The sequence below is a fragment of the Triturus cristatus genome, chromosome 9 (assembly GCF_964204655.1).
Source record: "Triturus cristatus chromosome 9, aTriCri1.1, whole genome shotgun sequence".
Classification (NCBI taxonomy): Eukaryota; Metazoa; Chordata; class Amphibia; order Caudata; family Salamandridae; genus Triturus; species Triturus cristatus.
Genome location: NC_140592.1, coordinates 1,191,828,117 through 1,191,847,929, shown reverse-complemented (window position 1 = coordinate 1,191,847,929; position 19,813 = coordinate 1,191,828,117). Strand labels below are relative to the sequence as shown.

At 47.4% G+C, this 19,813-nt stretch overlaps 1 protein-coding gene across 2 annotated transcripts in view; it reads left to right on the top strand.

Moving 5' to 3' along the window:
- The window catches only part of ZFYVE26 (zinc finger FYVE-type containing 26), a 740,905-nt gene that overhangs the window by 648,944 nt on the left and 72,148 nt on the right, over positions 1–19,813 (top strand). For both annotated transcript variants that reach the window (XM_085627201.1, XM_085627200.1), the window contains one exon: positions 4,788–4,970. In XM_085627201.1, the coding sequence (XP_085483327.1) occupies positions 4,788–4,970 (183 nt within the window). The remainder of the gene's footprint in view (positions 1–4,787; positions 4,971–19,813) is intronic.

The window sequence follows — 19,813 nt, the reverse complement described above, 5'->3', positions numbered from 1 at the left end:
AAATCAGACATAGCCTCAGCTCCACAAAATGGATGCTGCCACCACAGACACAAGTCTGCCCTCCTGCTGCTGGGAGTCCTTCCAGCTTGGGAGGTGTGGACAAAGGGTTTCCTGCCAGGGGAGGTGCGTGCACCACCCCAGACAGGATTTTGTGTATTGGTCAGGTAGGGCTTGAAAGAAACCAGACATGCCTGTGGCTCACAAGGAGCCTCGGTGCATATGCCAGTTCAAACCGGTCCTGGGGCACACCAGTCCCGGGCCTGGGGCGAGCTGGACAAAGGATTGGGGGTGTAACCACCCCCCTTCCTGGTCCCACCCATAGGGAGGGACCTAGCAGGTAGTCCGGCCCCTAGAATCCGCTTAAAGGTAGGAGCTGTGTCCTAAGACTTCAGACATCCTGGAATCAACTTAACACTAAGAAGAAGACGGGAACTTCGACGCTCTGCTGCACAGAGGACTGAAGCCAATCTCCCCTGTGGTCAGGGAGTGACCACCTTGCTAACGCAAGCACCATCCAGCGAATCAACGTCTGCTTTGCCGCCGCCTCCCGCCGGAGCCCGAGCCCAGAGACTGACAAGACCTGGACCTCCAGACCTCTCACCGCCCGATCCACAGTCCCTGAAAAGAGGAGACCCGTGGAGGCACCGAGACACGTGGAGCCAGCCATCTTGAAACGACCACGACAAGCTGACAAGTGCAACAACCGAGGCTCCCTCCAAGTTGTGCTTTGGGATCTGAGAAGCCCAACACCCGAGCAGCATCTGCACCAAAGGTGAGCCCTCCAGCATCTCCACGATCTGCGTGGGGCCCTTCTGCATTTTTGCCACTCGACGCGCCTAACCGGTTGCTGGCCCGCTGGCTAGTAGCCATCTTGGCGACGAACATCAAGAAATACACCGCTGGTCTGGTTGCTCCAGACTGGCCCTTGCTCCCCTCCAAAGGAGCAGTCCTTCTGACCTTGCTGGTCAGAACCATCAGCTTATTTCATCTCCTACAACAATTGCTTTTGCCAAGGCTTGTTTGCTTCGATCAAGTCGCCGACACCGCCGACAGCGAGAGCCTGCGTGGGACAGCTCGTGAATCGACTCCTGGGCGTCGTCTACCTCCAGGGACCACGTGGCTGCAGAGACAAGCTACACCTTTCTTCCTGTTTGCACCCGACATTGCCTGGTACCCACCTGGTGCCACGCTGGTCACTGGCTAGTGACTGTGAACACTGTCCCCTCTGCTTACAGGTCTTCAACATCTCCGATCCACTCTTGGATCCACTGCATCTCTCCCGGACCGACCGCCTGCAGCATCTTTGTCTTCAGGCTCCACGGAACAGATAGAAGAAACCCGACGCACTTCGAGGCCTATGCACCCGCTTCCTGTGGGTGAGGTAAAGCTGGCACACCTGTGCCCAAGTGTAGTATTACATCTCTAGTGCCTGTGTTCCAAATCTTGAGTTCCTAGTCCATCCGGAAGATCCTCTTTGCAGTAACTTTGTACTTTTTACGCACCCATTGAAACCTATGGGAGCACGCGTGTGACTATTTGCTCTGCACACGCCACCCGTGGACCTCCTGGTCACTAACTGAAGTTAGCTCCTTGTAGGCCCAGCGATTCTAGAGGCCCTAGGCCTTTTCCCTTTTCTGTTCGTGGTACTTATACCACTATTTTAGTATATGGTTTGAGCGGCCACCAGGGCCTATCCATATAAAGTGCAACTTCTGTGTATTCTACTGTAATCTTGTTTGACGATTTGTGCTCCTGTGCTCATAAAGAGACTAGGGGTTACTTTGAGAAATAAATACATATATATTTTGAATATATATCTGTGTGGTGTCCTTTCATTGGTATAAAAGGGGGTTGCATTTGGTAAAACAGCTGGCTTAACACGCTTCACGAGTTTAGCCTCAAAGACTGCTTAGCCTACGCTACCACTAGGGCAGCTAGTCCGAAAAGGTTGACTTACAACCACACCATAAGGGTTGCTTGGCATGGTACAAGGTGATCACTTTAACTAGTGAGCATCATATACCAGGCCAACTTCTCACAGTGTCTCTGTTACATTATTCCCGAGGATGCCTTATATATCTTCAAGTTTCTCAGTATAAGAGCATTTTCTTTTTACCGTTTTTGTTGTTTTCCTAACAATGCTTTTCAGCATTCATTGTTCTTCCTTTCTCTATCAATATATCACCGGATGTCTATTTTTTCAAAATCTGTTTCTCAGGATAGGTCCCTTGACGATTGGTCGGTGCTCTTTATTTGTTGTATGTGTTTGCTGCGGTTGAGCATGCTGCGTATGTTCCATCCTTTTGGTCTTGAGTCTGGACTCTATGGACTATTATCCTTGGTCCCTTTGCATTTTCCCGATCTTAGTTTGCATCACCTTTTGGGGCTGCCTCTTTTACTGTGTCTATATTCCCATATTCCTTCTTAGAGATCAGTCCTTTCGGTGAGCATCTTTGCTTCACCTACCTTTTTTGGATAGTCTAGTCCCTTTCTCTCTTTTGGACTGCCTTCTCCTATTTGGGGATCTTTGGTGAAGTCTGTTCACAGCCCCTCCTCCAAGGATGGTATTGCTTGGGTATCTGATTCGAAGATAAGGAATCTGCGGCTAGATGTATTAGATGGATAAGTTACTTACCTTCGGTAACGCCTTATCTGGTAGAGACAGGCTCTAGCCACAGAATCCTTATCGACCCACCCATCCTCCCTGCTCTGCAAACTGAGGGCCCTGTTGTCCCCAGTTTGCATACTACTACAGTTCTTGCAATCTGTACTTGTTGATACAAGATTTTTCCCTTTTTGTCACGCTGTTTCCAGAGACTGTTTCTCTAAGTGGCTCTGCGTTGTTGGCATGAAAACAGTGACAGAAGAAACTGACGTCAGCGCGTTGGGGGAGGGATTATATGGACTCCGTTGATGTCCCATTCGGGAGACGACCACGCTACTGAGTCGTTCAACTGATAAAATAATTTCCTGATCCAGTTTGGCACCTGGGAAGGATTCTAAGATAAGGAATCTGCGGCTAGATCCTGTCTCTACCAGATAAAGCATTACCAAAGGTAAATAACATGTGCTTTTGGGACGGTCGGGGTGGAGCAGAATCTTAAACCCAGCTTTGGTATTCCATCTGCTTCTTCCTCTCATACTAGACTTGTACGGGGAATGATCTCCTTGATATCTTTCAAGTGCGCCGATCTAGGGCAGTGTCCTTTGGCTTTTTCTTTTAAGCTTTGCCCACGGGTGGCACCCGGTGAGGTGATCCTGCCTCCGGCAGATTTTTTGTTACTTCTTAAACTGCCAATGACCGGTTATAGTCCCCGTTATTTGGGACGCATATTGCTTTATAGCCCTATAGGGGGTTTCAACGCCTGTTGATGCAAGGTGTTCCTTTGCTTTTCTACCCAAGTTCTGATTAGGGTATTTTGCTTGTATTGTGCGGATGCATTGTTGCCTTGTTCCCTGTCCTACAGTGTACTTCGTCTGTATGCCTTACACACATTCCTACATATATTTCTGGCACTTTAGTACCCCTTATAGGGAACCTCATATTGGGTGCTTTTAATGAGATGGTGCAAGGGGTTTCTGCTTTGCCCCTGATCTGTTGGGCGTATTTCTCCTCACAAGCAAGGGGTTTCTTCCTTACACTCATCTGGCGTCCTTTCTTTCCTAGCAGATGCAAGGGAAGAGGTCATAGTTCTTGACCTGTGGTACATTGTCTGATCCTGTCGCAGACAGTATTCATTCTTTAGTCTCTTTGAGGCATTAGCACTTTTTTGTGCTAGTTCTTGCTAAGCAAGGTGGGCTCTTGCCACTTATGTTTCTCTCAAGGTTCCTTGTGGACGTCTCTTTTCCACATCCTGGTATTGGCTATTGTCTTTGGACTTCAGCCACGTCCATTAATGGTCTGGTTACCCTTGGGGGAGCTATGTAGTATTATGATTATATGACGTATTCTTTTCCAACACTTCTTTATCCTTCTGTCATGGGTGTCATTTACCCATGTTTTTTCCCATAGTTACGTATTTCAGTTCTGTATAGGTTTTCCACACTCTTTTTGGTGTGGCGTCTTCTTTCCTCACATACCTTCCTAGCCAACCGGTCACTGTCTCTCTTATATCAGACCAGCTAGACCTCATCAGAGATCATTAGTGGGATCAGTTTGAGGACCCTCTTCCGGGGATGGTATTGCTTGGGTATCTAATTCAAAAGGTAAGGAATCTGTGGCTAAATGTCTCTATCAGATGAATAAATGACTTCCCTTCGGTAACGCCTCATCTGGTTGAGACAGGATCTAGCTGCAGATTCCATACCAACCCACCCATCCTCCCGCTCCGCAAACTGGTTTATCCTTTTGTTTACCAGCTTCCTTTTTGAGCACTCTCATGCCTTTCATTAGGTTTTCTGGATCCAGTCTGGTGCCTGGGGATAATTCAAAAGGTAAGGAATCTGTGGCTAGATCCTGTCCTGTCTCTGCCAGATAAGGCGTTACTGAAGGTAAGTAACTTATTCTTTAGTGTGCAAATACACTGACATATGTTTGCTTTTATTTTGGCAAAAATGGCAAATATTCCTTTAAGCATTTACCCATAAAGAAAATCAAGCAATAGAAAAGAGGCCATAAAACAGCTTAGTTTCAAATTCATACCCACGCTTACAGCCATGTGTGACCCTGCTCTTTAATGTCCAGGTACCTCTTAGATACTGAACTGTCAATTGAGAATATGTATACTTGGGAAAATGGGCTTCCCTAGTTGATGTTTTAACCATTTGTACACCATTTCAACCATCAGGATTTTCAGTTGGATGCAACGTCAGTCTATATTAAAGTTTCAAAACATCTGCTCAAGCGGCAACACTTTGGAGAGTTCCGGCAGTTGCTGAAATGTGTCCGAGAGTCAGGAGTTGCTGCTGAAAATGACATTGACAACATCATATACCAAAGTCTTGAAGAGCACGGACATATATCTGGAGAGGTAACAAAAATACATTTTGCCTTCGGCGATATTATTTTTCAGCCCTATTTATATTCACTTGCACTTATCACTATATGTTTATATTTCCTTATTCTTATATATTTTGTTAATACATTTATTAAAAGTTTCCTATCGTCATATAATGGAATACATAAAACAAAATATTTCATTGGAGAGTTGTTAATGTCCCATCTGTTTTTGAACACACATAACAGAGCGCACAGTCTCCAAACAGTCTGAGAAGGCCTAGTACTTTAAGCAGGTGCCTATGCTTCAAGTGATTATCGAAACTATCACCTCACCTCCACATTTCATGCGTGTGAGCACAGTTGTTGTTAATGTGCTTTATAAGTAGTTTGTGTGATTTTTATTTTTAACCTTAAAATATTTAGATTTCTGTTTGTAGTTATTTTGATTGTTCATAGGGAAGAAACATTTGGTCAATTATGAATATTGAAACTGACACTACTGATATAGTTTAGCAAAAAATCATAGGACACATGACAGAAGAAAAAGCTATAGTTTTTGTCATTTCGTCCAAATAGTTCAACTTATTGTGTATTACACGCCTCCACTTTAATTTCTTGTTTGCAAACATTTGGTAGAGTCATCTCTACCAGGTTACTCTGTGGCATAGATAAATAGTCTGTGGAACATTTTGATTTTGTTCTGATTGGGGACACTTGAGATAGGGGTGTAGACAGTGTAAGCATAGGTCTCCAATGGAACATAATAACATTTATATATGGTTGTGTATGCACACCAAGTGGGGGATGAGTACAGTCCTCTGTTCCCAAACCATGCCTGTATGAAGCATTTAGGCTCCGAAAAGTCCACTATCAAGGGTAGCCACAAAAGGAGTAACATCTAGGGAGACGTGAGAATGTGGATGCTGGCGCAGTCTAGGGCACTGCTACACCTTGTGAATCGTGTACACCTTGGAATATGGGCCAACTAGAGTGCCACAGTGACCAGATGCACCCAGTTATAACTTCAGCATAGGATTTGTTTTGTGGTAGAGATACGCATCAATTACCATAAAGGCAACATTGGGATCTCACTCTGATAACAGTGTGTACCATTGGGAGTATTTTCTATGTACCTTTCTCATTGATCAGGTCACCAAAATATGTATTTATTTTGTAGTTATTGACTCGTGACTAGACAAAACATCAGAGGGATACTAACACTATAGAAATTCAGTCTGCATTGCTAGGCCTTTACTTGGGGTCCCAGGAGAGTAAGAAGCTACTGAGCATCCACGTAAACAATTCGGGTTGTTTACCATTTATGTTGCGGGGCCAGAATATTAATGCATTCCAACTGGATGATCAAGTGCTGTCCTTTAGCACTTTACTCTCACTGACTAGTTGGGTCGAGAAGCCAAGCTTACCCAATGTGATGATATGTGATTAGACATTCAGAGTACAGTATGAGAGCAACAGTTCATAAGATCAGTGGCCAATGAGTCATTTACTTTAGAAATCCAAGAACTTTAGATACACATAATGGACACAGCAACAAGTCCATGAGTAGAAACTCCATCGCTATTTGTGGCATTGGAGGACGCGGGACATAGATCAGTTTGCCACCGCAGAAAATGCTAAATGCCAGAACTTTGCCTCCAGGTATCATCCCATTGCAGTATGAATTAATTGCTCAGGGATATTTGCCTGCGCTTTTCTGCCTCTCCCACTCATTCCATACCTTGTCGGGAAACTCGGACAGACATCTCTCAAGATGGTTCTTGTATTTCCAACATGGGCACATTAAACTTGGTACACAACCCTATTAGAGTTGTCCTTGGTAAATCACGAGAGGCTTTCCAACACGCTGGACCTTCTCACTTACAGCAACAGGAAGGTCAGACATCCCAGTGCCAAACAACTCATCCTCGCAATTTGGCTCCTGAAGTCATGGAGTATGGGTCCTTGCAGTTACCTCCAGAGTGTATTGACCTTCTTGGATAAGCAAGAAGCCCCACCCACTAAGACTTGTTACGCAGCTAATTGGTAAAGATTTGCCCACTACTGTCTAACTCAGCACATAGACCCAGTTGCCTCCACTGTGCAACAGCTGGTATGCTATTTATTCAACTTAATAAAAATCCCATTAAGCCTATGCTTCTATAAGACTGCACCAGTCACTTTTCCGTATACCAGTCATTAAAGCTTTTAAAGAATGGTTAAACAGAGTAATTCCTCCAAGGGCACCACCGGTCCCATCATGGAATTAAAATATTGTACTCACCAGGCTAATGTCAACACTTTTTGAGCATTACATTCTTGTACATTAGTTTTTGTCATGGAAGGTTGCCTTCCTTGTGGCTTTCACTTCACTTGAAAGAGTTAGTGAAACACATGCTTACTGTAGAGGAACCATACATTCAAGTTTTACCTGATAAAGTACGACTGAGAACAAACCCAAAGTTTCTTCCTTAAGCCATTTCATCTTTTCACCTTAACCAGACAATTGATCTACCCGTTGTGTCAAAAGAGTGTTAATGTATTATATTGATTCATATTGCTGTTCATTCACATGTGCCCTCCTGCCTCCCCTAACGCCCAGCATTCCCCCAAGTGTCTAGATAAAAATGGTACCTCACTTGTGTGAGTAGACCTAGTGCCTGCAACAAGAAAGGGCCCAAAACATATCATGGACACAGCACATTTTCCCACTCACAACTAACCCCTTTTTTGCAATGTGAATAGCTGTTGGTTTTGGGGCCTAGCTCAGGTGGGACCTAAGGAAACTTAGCATACCTATACATTTTAGATACGTAGGGGATTCTGCTGTGGGTTACATGCGTGACTCCCACCAGGTATCTGTACATGGAAGCCTTTGCAAACCTCACACTTTGCATAAAAACACACATTTTCTTCACATTTCTGTAAGTCAAACTTCTGGAATCTGCAGGAAGCCACAAAGTTCCTATCATCTAGCATTCCCCCAAGTCTCCTGAGAAAAATGGTACCTCATTTGTTTGGATAAGCCTAGTGCTTACAACGGGTAAGAATCCAAAACGTAACTGACCCTTTTTTTGCAATGTCGGAAGCTGTGTATTTTTGGCCCTTGCTCAGCCGGCATCTTGGGAAACCTAGAAAACCTGTACATTTTTTAAAACTAGACACCCAGGGGGATACAGGGTGGGATGACATGCATGGTTCTCACCAAGGGTGGGCGTAACTGGTGTAATTCTCTCTAGCTTAATTGCTCGCAATTTTCTCAAAACAACTCATAATGATGTGTAATTGTGTGAGAAGCAGAATCCAACATTTAGAGCTATTTCCTTAGTGCAAAATGCACACTTGCTTCCAAAATGGACCCAAGGATGCATTTTGCGCTACTCACATAGCACTAAATGCTACAGGATGCGATAGGCTGTAGGCAGCAGTGGCTCACTCTCTCTTAGTTTGTTGTTACTCTGCTCCTGCGTTAGTATTTTGGGCCCAAATAACTGTTTATTACGCAAGCTTGCACAATCGCATAATTTCGATTCACTAGGGTAATGCATAATTACTGAAATTACTCCGATATAATAACATATTTCCCAGGCCCAGTTCTCAGCATATTTTCTTACACAGAAGCCTTTGCAAACCTAAAACTTTGACTAAAAACACACATTTTTCATACATTTCTGTGAAGAAAACTGCTGGAATCTGTGGGGAGCCACAAATTCCATACCACCCAGCATTCCCCCAGGTCTTCCAATACAAATGACACCTCAGTTGTGTGAGTAGGCATAGTGCCAGAGACAGGAAAGAAGCCAAAACGCAACATGGACACATCACATTTTTCCACTCAAAACTGACCCTTTTGTTTTTTTACAACGTGAGTGGCTGTAGATTTTGAGCCTTCCCTCAGTCCGCTCCTTGGGAAACCGAGAAAACCTGTACATTTGTTATCTTTGCAAGCCTCAAGCTATGACTAAAAACATACATTTTCCATACATTTTTGGGAGGAAGTCTTTTGGGATCTGCGGAAGCCACAAATTTCCTACCACTTAGCATGCGTGCCTCACTTGGATGGGTACGCCTAGTGCCCGTGACCGGAAAGGGCCCAAAATGCAACATCGACATATCACATTTTTCCGCTCAGAACTGACCCTTTATTTTTTTTTTTTTTGCAATGTGGGTGGCTATGGATTTTAGGCCCTTGCTCAGCCAACCCCTTGGGAAACCTAACAAACCTGTACATTTTTAAAACTAGACACCTAGCGGAATCCAGCGTGGGATTACTTGCACAGCTCTCGTTAGGTTTTCATGTTAGGATGGTGAATACCCTAGGAGGGGCAGAAAGTCTATTCGGCCTGGGGCAGGGGTGAGCACAGGCCGATGTCTGAAAGGGGGGGAGAGTGGGTGCTCCAGCCAAACAAAAATAAATAATGCTTAAATACAGTCTGTGGTGTCTAATGGGATTTCTGCCCAAGGGGGGTAAGATTTGGAGGTAGTTGCCCTCACCTTCCCCTGCCCACCCCAACCCGTGGGGTGGGGCAGAAGTGCTGTCTGCATTGATTTTTGAAGTGGGAGCATGACCATGCCCATGGTGACCATCCCGCACCCCTATATTTTTTTATCAAAAAAATCCCTGGTGTCTACTGGAATTTCTGCCCCACAGGATGGGTAGATTGGGGTAATCCTTCCTACCCCCACCCCCCAATTGGGGGCAGAAAGACTGTTGCTGCTCTTTTATTTTTTTTTAGGTGAGCCCGTGACCCCACATTTTTCATTTTACAATTTTCTCTGTTGTCTGATGGGCTTTTCTGGAAAAGAGGGGAGGGGTACTGGGAGTAAGACTGTCTGGGGGTAGGGGCATGGTCATTCTCATTCAAAGTCTCCACCTCCATTTGCATTGAAAATATCAGAACTACCACAGTCACTTATGTTGTCAATACCTATGACAGCCACTTCCTCCCTATCAGCTTGGTCTTTTGCCTCAATATAACCTCTGTATTCACCACAAATGGCATTGCCTTATAGTTTAGGTGTGTTTTCAAACATGACACCTCAAGTTTCAATTTCCAACTCTACTTCCTTTCAAGCCAGTAAAGCCAAGCATGCCTTTAAAGGTCCCACTTCTGGTTCGCTTGCAACCCTTCAAATTGTCACCTCCTAAGATGGTATTGAGACCAACTTCGAAGTCTCTGCTACATAAAAGAAAGCCATCTCCAATGTCTCCTCGCAGATCTTCAGCCTCCTCCCATCATACACCAGAGAAGCAAAAAAGAGGCAGATCCCCTTCAAGATCCAGATCTCCCTCCAGTACTAAATTTTCTTACACTCTGACTTCTCCAGCGGCATCCCAGTTTCACCTCTTTCTCATTGATAATATTACAGCTATTCACAAAGTCCTAGCCATGGAAGGGACTAAACTGAATATTCCTTTAGAGGCTCTACAACCAAGAGTGTCAATTATTCTAGAAACTTGATAACCAAGAGAAGTTCCAAAATCCTTACTGCCTTTAGTGCCAGGTTTTCTTTACATGGCTGAAGAAAAGTTGCTTGCTCCTGCCACAATAAAAGCTCTCACATTGTGCCTCTTTAAACAATACAATACACCGTAACAGAATCCAAACTTCCTAACAACTGTACCGGATTCGGTCATAGTAAGCTCATAGAGAAGGAGGTACACTTCAGCTCTGAAAATTTGAAATACTACTTACAACCTCACTTGTTTGTAACCAAATTAAAAGTGTAGTAGATGAGCTAGCAGAATTAGCAGCTACTTGGTACTGTCATAGTTTATCCAATCGCTGATCTTCATCGCTCCGCCTTACCACCTTTAAAGCCGTAGGCACAACTAAAAATGTATGCTCCTCCCCTTTGCAGAATCTGCTTTGTTAGGGTAGCACATGGAGGAAGAAAAAATAAAAATGAACGACCGTGGATCTGGGAGACATGGCCGATGACCGAAGATGGCAGAAGCTTGATTCTGAGCTCTGCGTGCAGTCACTTGCCATTTGTCACTATCCGGCACATCAGCAGGTGACTTGGAGGCGCCAAGGGTAGGGATGGCAGCACACCTGTTCCTGTCTCTCCCGGGGTGTGAAAATTGCAGATTAGTCTACCAATGGGTGTCCTGTTCTCATGCGGCTGAAACGATCACAGGAGATCACCCAATAACCCCTTATGACACCGACAGCCAAAGTGTGACAGTCCAGGGTGTGAGCCGCGAGGAAAACCTGGACCACTGGTCGCAGGAAGCTCCCAGACCCGCCATCGTGAGAATCGGCTGACACTCTGGAGTAGAGTGAGGCCTGATATTGAGGGTTTGCTGCCTGTGCCTTGCCCGCCGTCTCGAGCGTCTATGTGCTGGGGCTAGCTGTTCTTGGGCCACAAACAAGAGAAGCCCCAGTCTGATCCGGAGGGCTACTTTGTAATGAGTGATACCCTACCAGGGGACCACCTGTGACTGCCGACTGTGCTCCATGACAGCTGCTTCGTGGGAAGCCTCAATGAATGACTAGAGCTGAGATCCGGCCCCAGGAGGCCAACTGCCTAATGGCAGTTCTGCTACCACAGGCCTTTTCCTGAGACCCTTGTCCATCAGAGGAGCAAAGGGATAGTTCACCCACCATGAACTGGTGGCGGGGTGGGTCCGAAGACTTAGGCCCTGTGTTGTACCCCAATGGACTCGCCTTGTAATCTTCACACCATATACACCTCTAAAGGTGATGTGCTGCATTCAATGCAGGCAGTACCTGCTCTACCTAGACTTAGCCCTATTTCCCTTGGGTTAGGACTCGGGAAGGAATGGGAGGTGTTGCTGGACCCTGCAGAATACCAGCCCTATGATGAGGTCCCTAACTTGGACTGGTGTGAGGAACGGGGTGAAGCCAGTGGACTGGATATTTCTCCAGATACTGGTATGCTTCCTCCTTCTACCATGCCTACGGAGGAGGGAGCTTCATACGCAGTGGTGGTGGAGAGGGCAGATGATGTCCTTGACCTTCAGCTTCCCTCAGTGGCGGCTACGACTAACATCTTGATAGAGGTGCTGCAACCAGGAGTCTCTACTTCTGTACCGCTACTCCTGTTCAATGATACCCTCACTGATGTCCTTTTGGGAACTTGGTCGTCCACCACCCCAGGGGTCCCAAACTTCCTCACCCAGCACCTGACCCCTGGAGTGCTTGGTGGTCCAAGAGTCGACATCCCAAAGTGCATTCCCTACCTTTCACCTGGCTAGGGAATTCAAGAAACTTGACTCTTTGGGGAAGATGTTTTCTTCCGCCAGCCCAGCATTGCCGTCTGTGAACACCGCATGCCTCTTGGGCCGTTATTCCCACACTGTTTGGGACATGATTGAGCAAGTGCTGCCACAGGTCTCGGAAGAGGCCTGGGCCATCTTCTCTCAGGCTTTTGCTGATCAGAGAAATGCAGCAAAGTTCACAATACGGGAGAGATGCTGCAAAATTCACAATGTGATGTGGACTCGACAGGACCGACTCACTGGGTAGAGCAGTTTAATCTTAGATGGCCCTGAGGTGCCACACCTTGTTGAGGATGACTGCCTCCCTAATAGACATGCACTTCAATGGCACCTGTCTCTTTGGAGACAATGCGGATTCTACGCTCGAGCGCTTCAAGGACTCTCTGCTACGGCCAAGTCCTTGGGCCTATCTATGGCCCTACGTCACCCTCAACCTGCTTTTCTCTCTTTTCGTTGCTATGCAATGGGCTTCCAGCTGCACCAGTTCCCTCCCAGCCACTGAGTCGCCCATGCTCCCCAGCCTGTGAGTAGATGAGGATGTGGTACCCACAGACCTCTTGGGTCATGTAGCCAGCGGTCTGGGCAGTCCAACACCCCCAGCAGCTACAGCCTCCAAACCTTCCTAATCTGCCCCTTTACCACCATGGCATCCAGTTGCTGGCATCACCTATCCCACTGGCAGTCCATAACATCGGACAGGTGGGTTTTGCAGATAGTCCGAAGGGGCTACTCCCCTTTGAGACTACCCCTTGTCTATGCCACCATCTCACGAGCAGCTGACGGAGGATCATCTTTCCATTCTCCGCAAGGAACTCGTGGCTCTCTTGGCCAAGGGGGCCGTAGTGAGGGTGCCGAGGCCAGAAGTATGCTGTGGTTGCTATCTCCACTACTTTCTGGTTCCTAAAAAGGACAAAGGCCTTTGTTCTATTCTAGATCTGCGGGCCCTCAACTTCTTCCTCAAGAAGGAGAAATTCAAAATGCCCACATTAGCTCATTAGGTCTTGTCTGCCCTGGACCCAGGAGACTGGATGGTAGCATTGGACATGCAGGACAGCCACTAACACATTCCCGTCTTGCCTCCCCACTGGCGCTATCTGCGGTATATGGTAGACCACAAGCATTTACAGTTCAACGTGCTCCCCTTTGAACTTACCAGCGCCCGGGAGGTGTTCACCAAGGTAATGGTAGTGGTTGAAGCTCATCTGCAGAGATAAGTGGTGCCAGTGTTCCCCTATCTCGACAACTGGTTGTTAAAGGCTGGCTCGCCCCTAGCTGTTGTCTCCCATCTCCAGACTACGGCAAACCTCTTGCACTCGCTGGTGTTCACTATCAACATGCTGACATCACACCTGACTCCCTTTCAGATGCTCCCTTTCATCGGAGCTGTTCTGGGCACAGTGCAGTTTCGGACTTATCCTCCCGAGCGGTGAGTCTGGGATATTCATGCTATGATACCAATGTTTCAGCCTCTATCCTGGACTTCTGTGAGGCAGACCCTGAGGTTGTTGGGACTCATAAGCGCCTGTATCCTGTTGGTGGCTCATGCCCGATGGCATATGCGGGCTCTGCGGTGGGACTTGAAGTTTCAAGGGGCACATTATCAGGGTAACCTCCCTGACATGATTCAGATCGCGGAGGAAACTGTGAAAGATCTGCATTGGTGGTTAACAAACCATGATTGGGTCAGAGGTAAACGCCTCTCCCTTCCTCAACCAGATCTCACAGTAGTGACAGATGCAACACTTCTGGGATGGGACGGCCATCTGGGAGAAGTGGAGATCAGAGGACTGTCATTGAAAGCCTTTCTACCCTCCATCAAGAGAAGGCTGGTACAGGTGTTCATGGACAACACCACTGCCATGTGGTACTGCAACAAACAGGGTAGGGTGGGGTCAAGGGACCCTTTGTCAAGAGGTCCTGCATCTCTGGACATGGCTGGAGCGGCAGGGTATATCCCTGGTGGTTCAACACCTGGCAGGTTCCCTTAATACCATAGTGGATGAACTCAGCCATCGATGCCCAGAGGATCACGAATAGCGCTCCATCCGGAGGTGGTGCAAGGTCTCTTTCAACAGTGGGGAGAACCTTGGTTAGATCTGTTTGCCTCTGTAGAGAATGTGCAATGTCAGTAGTTTTGCACACTGGAGTTTTGAAGAAGGCCCTAACTCAGAGACGCTTTTCATCTAGAGTCAAGCTCAGGCCTCCTGTATAGGCCTCCTGTATACCATTCCGCCTATTCCACTCCTGCCCAGAGTTCACAAGAAGATCAGGAAGGACAGGCCCAAGTCATACTTGTGGCTCTGTAGTAGGCATGGAGAGTCCGGTATTCCAAGCTACTGACCATGGCCATCAATCCTCCGCTCAAGCTGCCCCTTCAGGAGGATCTTCTGTCACAATAGTAGAGAAGGGTTCTCCACTCGAACCTGTCCACTCTACCTGTTGTGTGGAGCTTAATCGGTGATAGTTGACAGCTTTCGACCTCCACCTGAAGTCTATATTGTCATTTTGGCAGCCAGGCATCCTTTGACCAAGATTTTACACAGCTACCTTTGGAAAAGATTTGTGGAATGGTGTGCAAAAAAAAGTATTGATCTTCTTTCTGCTTTTCATTCTTTTCCTTGCCCAGCAGGGCTCTGCTCTGGCCGCTCTTAAGGGCTATTTGTCTGTCTTTCTGCCTTTTATCGGCTGCCTGACCAACCCTCATTTTTCAAGTCCACTATTGTACATAGGTACTTAAAAGGTCTTGTCCATCTCTTCCCTCCTTCTCCATTCATTATGCCTCAGTGGGACCTTCATTTGGTTCTGACCTGTTTAATGTGTGCTCCTTCTGAGCCTCTACACAATTGTCCTCTTAGGCTTCTCACAATCAAAACAGCCTTCCTTGTGGCGATTACATCTGCCCATAGAGTGAGTGAGCTGCAGGCCTTATCATCTAAGCTGCTTTACCTCTCACTCTATCGTAACAAATGTGTTCTTTACACAAGGGCCTCCTTTATGCCGAAAGTGGTCACCCCATTTCATGTTAGCCAATATATCACTCTGCCTACCTTCTATGGTCCTCCACATCCCTCTAAAGAAGAGGAGCGACTCCATCGTCTGGACCCAAAAAAGAGCGTTGTCATTCTACCTTGACTGCACACAAGAGTTCCAGGTGGACAACTAACTGTTTGTGGCGGTATGTTTATGCAAAGTAAGGTCAGGCGGTGCAGAAACAGACCATGTCCAGATGAGTTATGCTCTGCATCCAAATCTGCTATGTACTGGCCAAGAAGCAACCTCCTGAATGCTTATGAGCTAATTCCACTAGAGCTAAAGCTGTTACCAAGTTCATTAGCACGCGGAGTTCCGATCCTGGACATCTGTCAGCAATGTGGGTTTCCCTGCACACGTTTCCCACACACTAATGTCTGTACAGTCAAGTCCATAGGGATGAGCACTTCGCCCCTTCGGTCCGGCAGGACTTTCTTGTGTGAAAAGTGTCTGCAGACCAACCTCCGGGGATGTTATTGCTTGGGTATCTATTCAAAGGTAAGGAATCTGTGGCTAGAAGTCTCTATCAGATTAACTTGCGTTCGGTAATGCCTTATCTGGTAGAGACTATATCTTGCCGCAGATTCCTTACCGACCCATCCATTCTCCCCGCTCTGCGAACAAATTCCTGGGGATAGATCTGATTCCTTTCAGGGCCCTAGTTTTCCACACCAGTGGTCAGTGTTCTTCATAGCTCCGCACTTCTGGTGTGGAAAGTTGTGAAAAGAAACTGATTTGAGCGTGCCTGGGTGGCGCCTATAAAGGTACTGCGGACGTCACTTCTGGTGCCAATGACAAACGCAGATCCGAACAATGCCACCTATCAGTGTGCAGGGGTAATGCTCACAAAAAATCTTCAGGATCCAGTCTGGGAAATTCAAAGGTAAGGAATTTGTGGCTAAATATAGTCTCTACCAGATAAGGCCTTCATTGGGTCGTTCTCATCCACTGATTGGTTATTTTTCTGTCATTCAGAAGGTGTGCTGCTTCCTTCTGATAAAATTCCATGTTGATGATCACATTGATGCTGCCTTTGTCAAGAGATTTTAGTACTGTGTATGAGTTACTCTGAGGATTTTTCAAGGCTCTTTCCTCATCCTTGGTCATACTGAATTTGAGTCAAGCAGAACAGAATTAGACTGTTTAGATCATTTGTAAAACCAATTTTTCGAAAGTGGAAACTTGGTTCCTAGTGAAGATGAAGGTGGCACGAAATCAGAGTTTTCTCTTTAATTTGTGGAATGCGTGACTCAAATTTTTTTCTTTGTTTTCAAAAAGATTATTTTTATTTTTTGTTTGTTTTTTTTAAAAACCTTTATTTACACAGCAAATATTCACAGTCATGGGCCTACAACCGCCCGGGCCGGCCGCTAACGTAGAAAAAGGGAGGACAACAATAATACAGCAATCATGAGAGCAGGAGCGAACCGCACGTGTAACGGCTGCAGCCGCCCACAACTGAACCCAGCACTACAGAAGGTTTCTTATGAATTATTTTATAAATAAAAACAACAAAAGGAAACTTAGACCAGGCAGAAGAACTCCATTAGCAGGGACTCGCTCTCTCATGAGCGGGGGACAACAGCGACAATGCAGCCCATTACAAGGTAACTCGCGTTAAAAAGGGCAGGGGGGGGGGCAGGGAAAAGATCAGTAATCAATCCTGCAAAGCGGAAGAGAAAAAGACCAAGAACATCAAAGTCAAGGGGACATCGTCACGTCTGGTGTGACGATGTGGGGGGGGGGGGTACATATCTCCCCACGGTAGGAATTCCAGGGACCCCACATCTTACTCCATTTCTTAGGTTTGCCTCTGGCCACGTAAACAGTCTTCTCTCGGAACATGCACCAATCCATATTCTCTTTCCACTTCGCAACTGTGGGAGGCCTACCGGAACCCCAGAGCTGTGCAATGTCTCTTTTAGCAATCATGTTGCCCAAAGTCACCCAGCGTTCTTGTGCCACATCGCAGTCAGTCGGTTCCCACACATTTAACGCACATCGCCGAGCCTCAGGGAGCAGAGCCACACCCGTAACCTCCTCCATCACTGCATGCACACCCGTCCAGAAACGTAGCACCTTCGGACACTCCCACAGAATATGGAGAAAAGTACCAAGCAGGCCACAACCACGCCGACATAAACCATCACTTGTGTAACCCATGTGAAGCAAGCGGGGAACGGTGACATAGACCCTATGTAATATCTTTAACTGCACAAATCGAAGGCGAGCCGGTATGGCAACCTCCCTCGGTGAGGCTATGGCCGCGACCCAGTCCTCATCATCCAATTCTAGGCCATCGGCGACCCAGACCGCTCGCAAATGTGTGAGGAGGTCCGCTCGAGTATTGATCAGTTTTTTGTAGATCAGGGAAATAGTACTATCCGGCAGGTAACCATCAAGTAAACGATCTTCCAACGGGGAGGCTTCAGGGATAGCTGCAGGATTCGGGAAAGCGGAAAGTAGCGCATGGCGCATCTGCACATAGCGAAAGAACTCCCTATCGCTCAGCTTATATTCCGTCTGAAGAGCTTCAAACGTTTTAAAAGCGCCCTTCGTCCAGAGATCCCCAACACGACTAATTCCAATCAAATCCCATTTCTCAAAGCCCTTAGTACGCCATAAACCACCCAACGCATCAGAAGCATACAGTGGAGTCGCACGAGACAGACGGCCCGTCCATCCGTAGCAGCGGTGGGGCAGTGCCAGGCACGTACTGCATTTTTTGTAGGACCTGTCAATTTAGTGCCTCCCTTCATAGAATAAAGCGCCCTATTGAAATCTCTGCCCGGCAACAGTAGCTTATCCATCTCGTACGCGGGGTTCACCGCCGGGCCATATGTCCCATGGTTCACCGCCACCAACTGGGACGCCCAATAATACCTTCTAATATCAGGAAGAGCTATGCCACCGTCATACCACGGAAGGGTCAATTTAGCGAGAGCAATTCGCGGTCTCCCATCCCAAACTAGTTGCCTCTGTAGGCTCTCTACCTCACTAAAATATCGGGCGGGCACCACGTCCAGCGTATTCTGCAATGCATACAAAAAGCGTGGAAGAGACATCATTTTGAATAAGGCTGCCCGGCCAAGCGGCGATAGCGGGAGCTTCCGCCAACGAGCAACGTCGGCCCACAGCCGCTGGAGCGGGGGCAGCAGATTCAGAGCATAACGGACCGCCGGATCCAGGGACACGTGGATACCTAAGTATTTAAATCCAGAATGTGAAATCTGAATCGGACAGCCACGAGGGAGAAAAGGGGGGTCGCCAACCAGCAAATACACAGGATTTCACCCAATTAATGACAAGCCCTGAATTGCGACCAAAGGAGTTTAATACATCAAATAACACTATCCACGATTTCCGCGGGGAGGTGAGATAGAGCAAAATATCATCTGCGTAGAGTGACACGCGATCCTCAAACGTCGGTGTCCACCGAATACCCGTCATGGAGGGTTCCCACCAGAGCCACGCCGCCAGGGGCTCCAACGCGAGAGCAAAAAGAAGCGGGGACAGGGGGCAACCCTGCCGCGTGCCCCTCCCAAGCACAAAGGGGGTAGAAACTCTACCATTCACTACCACCTGCGCCAGCAGTTCCACGTATAACAACTTCACCCATCCAATGAAGCCAGGTCCAAAACCAAACTTAGCCAGCGCCGCCCAGAGATACGACCACTCCAACATGTCGGACGCCAAAATGGTGGGCTCCTGAATAGAATCAACTCTCGCGAGGACTCCGTGGAGGCACCGCAAGTTCAGCGCGGTGTTGCGGTGCGGAATAAAACCAGACTGGTCCGGATGTACCAGGTCACCAATGACTTTAATCAGACGATTAGCGAGCACTTTAGCGAGAATCTTAGGTTCAGCATTTAGGAGTGAGATAGGCCTATAAGACGCACAGCAATCGCGCGGCTTGCCCTCTTTATGGATCACCACAATAGTCGCTAGACGTTGATCACGCGGAAGGGAGCCGGCCTCTCGGGATGCAATAAACATCTTCCGGAGATAAGGTGCCAGCCTATCTGGACGAAGCTTGTAAAGCTCGATCGGAAGGCCGTTAGGGCCGAGAGCCTTTCCTGAACGGACCGAGCGGATCGCCGATGCTATCTCATCGTTCGTCAATGTCACATCCAGCAATTCTTTATCATCAACAGAGAGGCACGGCAATGCAATATCTCGTAGCAGTTGACGAGAGTCGTCTTCTGGCCTCTCCGAGACCGGAGAGTAAACGTCACGCAAATGGTCCGCAAAACAGCTCACAATCTCCCCCGGATCCGTAACACTCACACCATCAGCACGCACAATCACCTGGACCACGCGACTCGCTCTCTCCTCTCCAGCCATGCAATCAACATTCCAGCCTTGTCACCAACATCATACAAGTGCCCCTGTTGTTCCCGACTAGCGAGCTTGGCCGCATCCGTAACCAACGCCCTATAATCCGACTGTTTAAGGCAAAGGGCATGTAGTTTATCCCGTGTGACCCCCCGCCCGAGATCCTCTTCCAAGTCAGTTATGTCAGACTCCAGGCGTACCACCTCCTCATTTTTACGTCTCTTAGCTAGGGAGATCAGGGATAGGGCCTGCCCACGGATGACCAC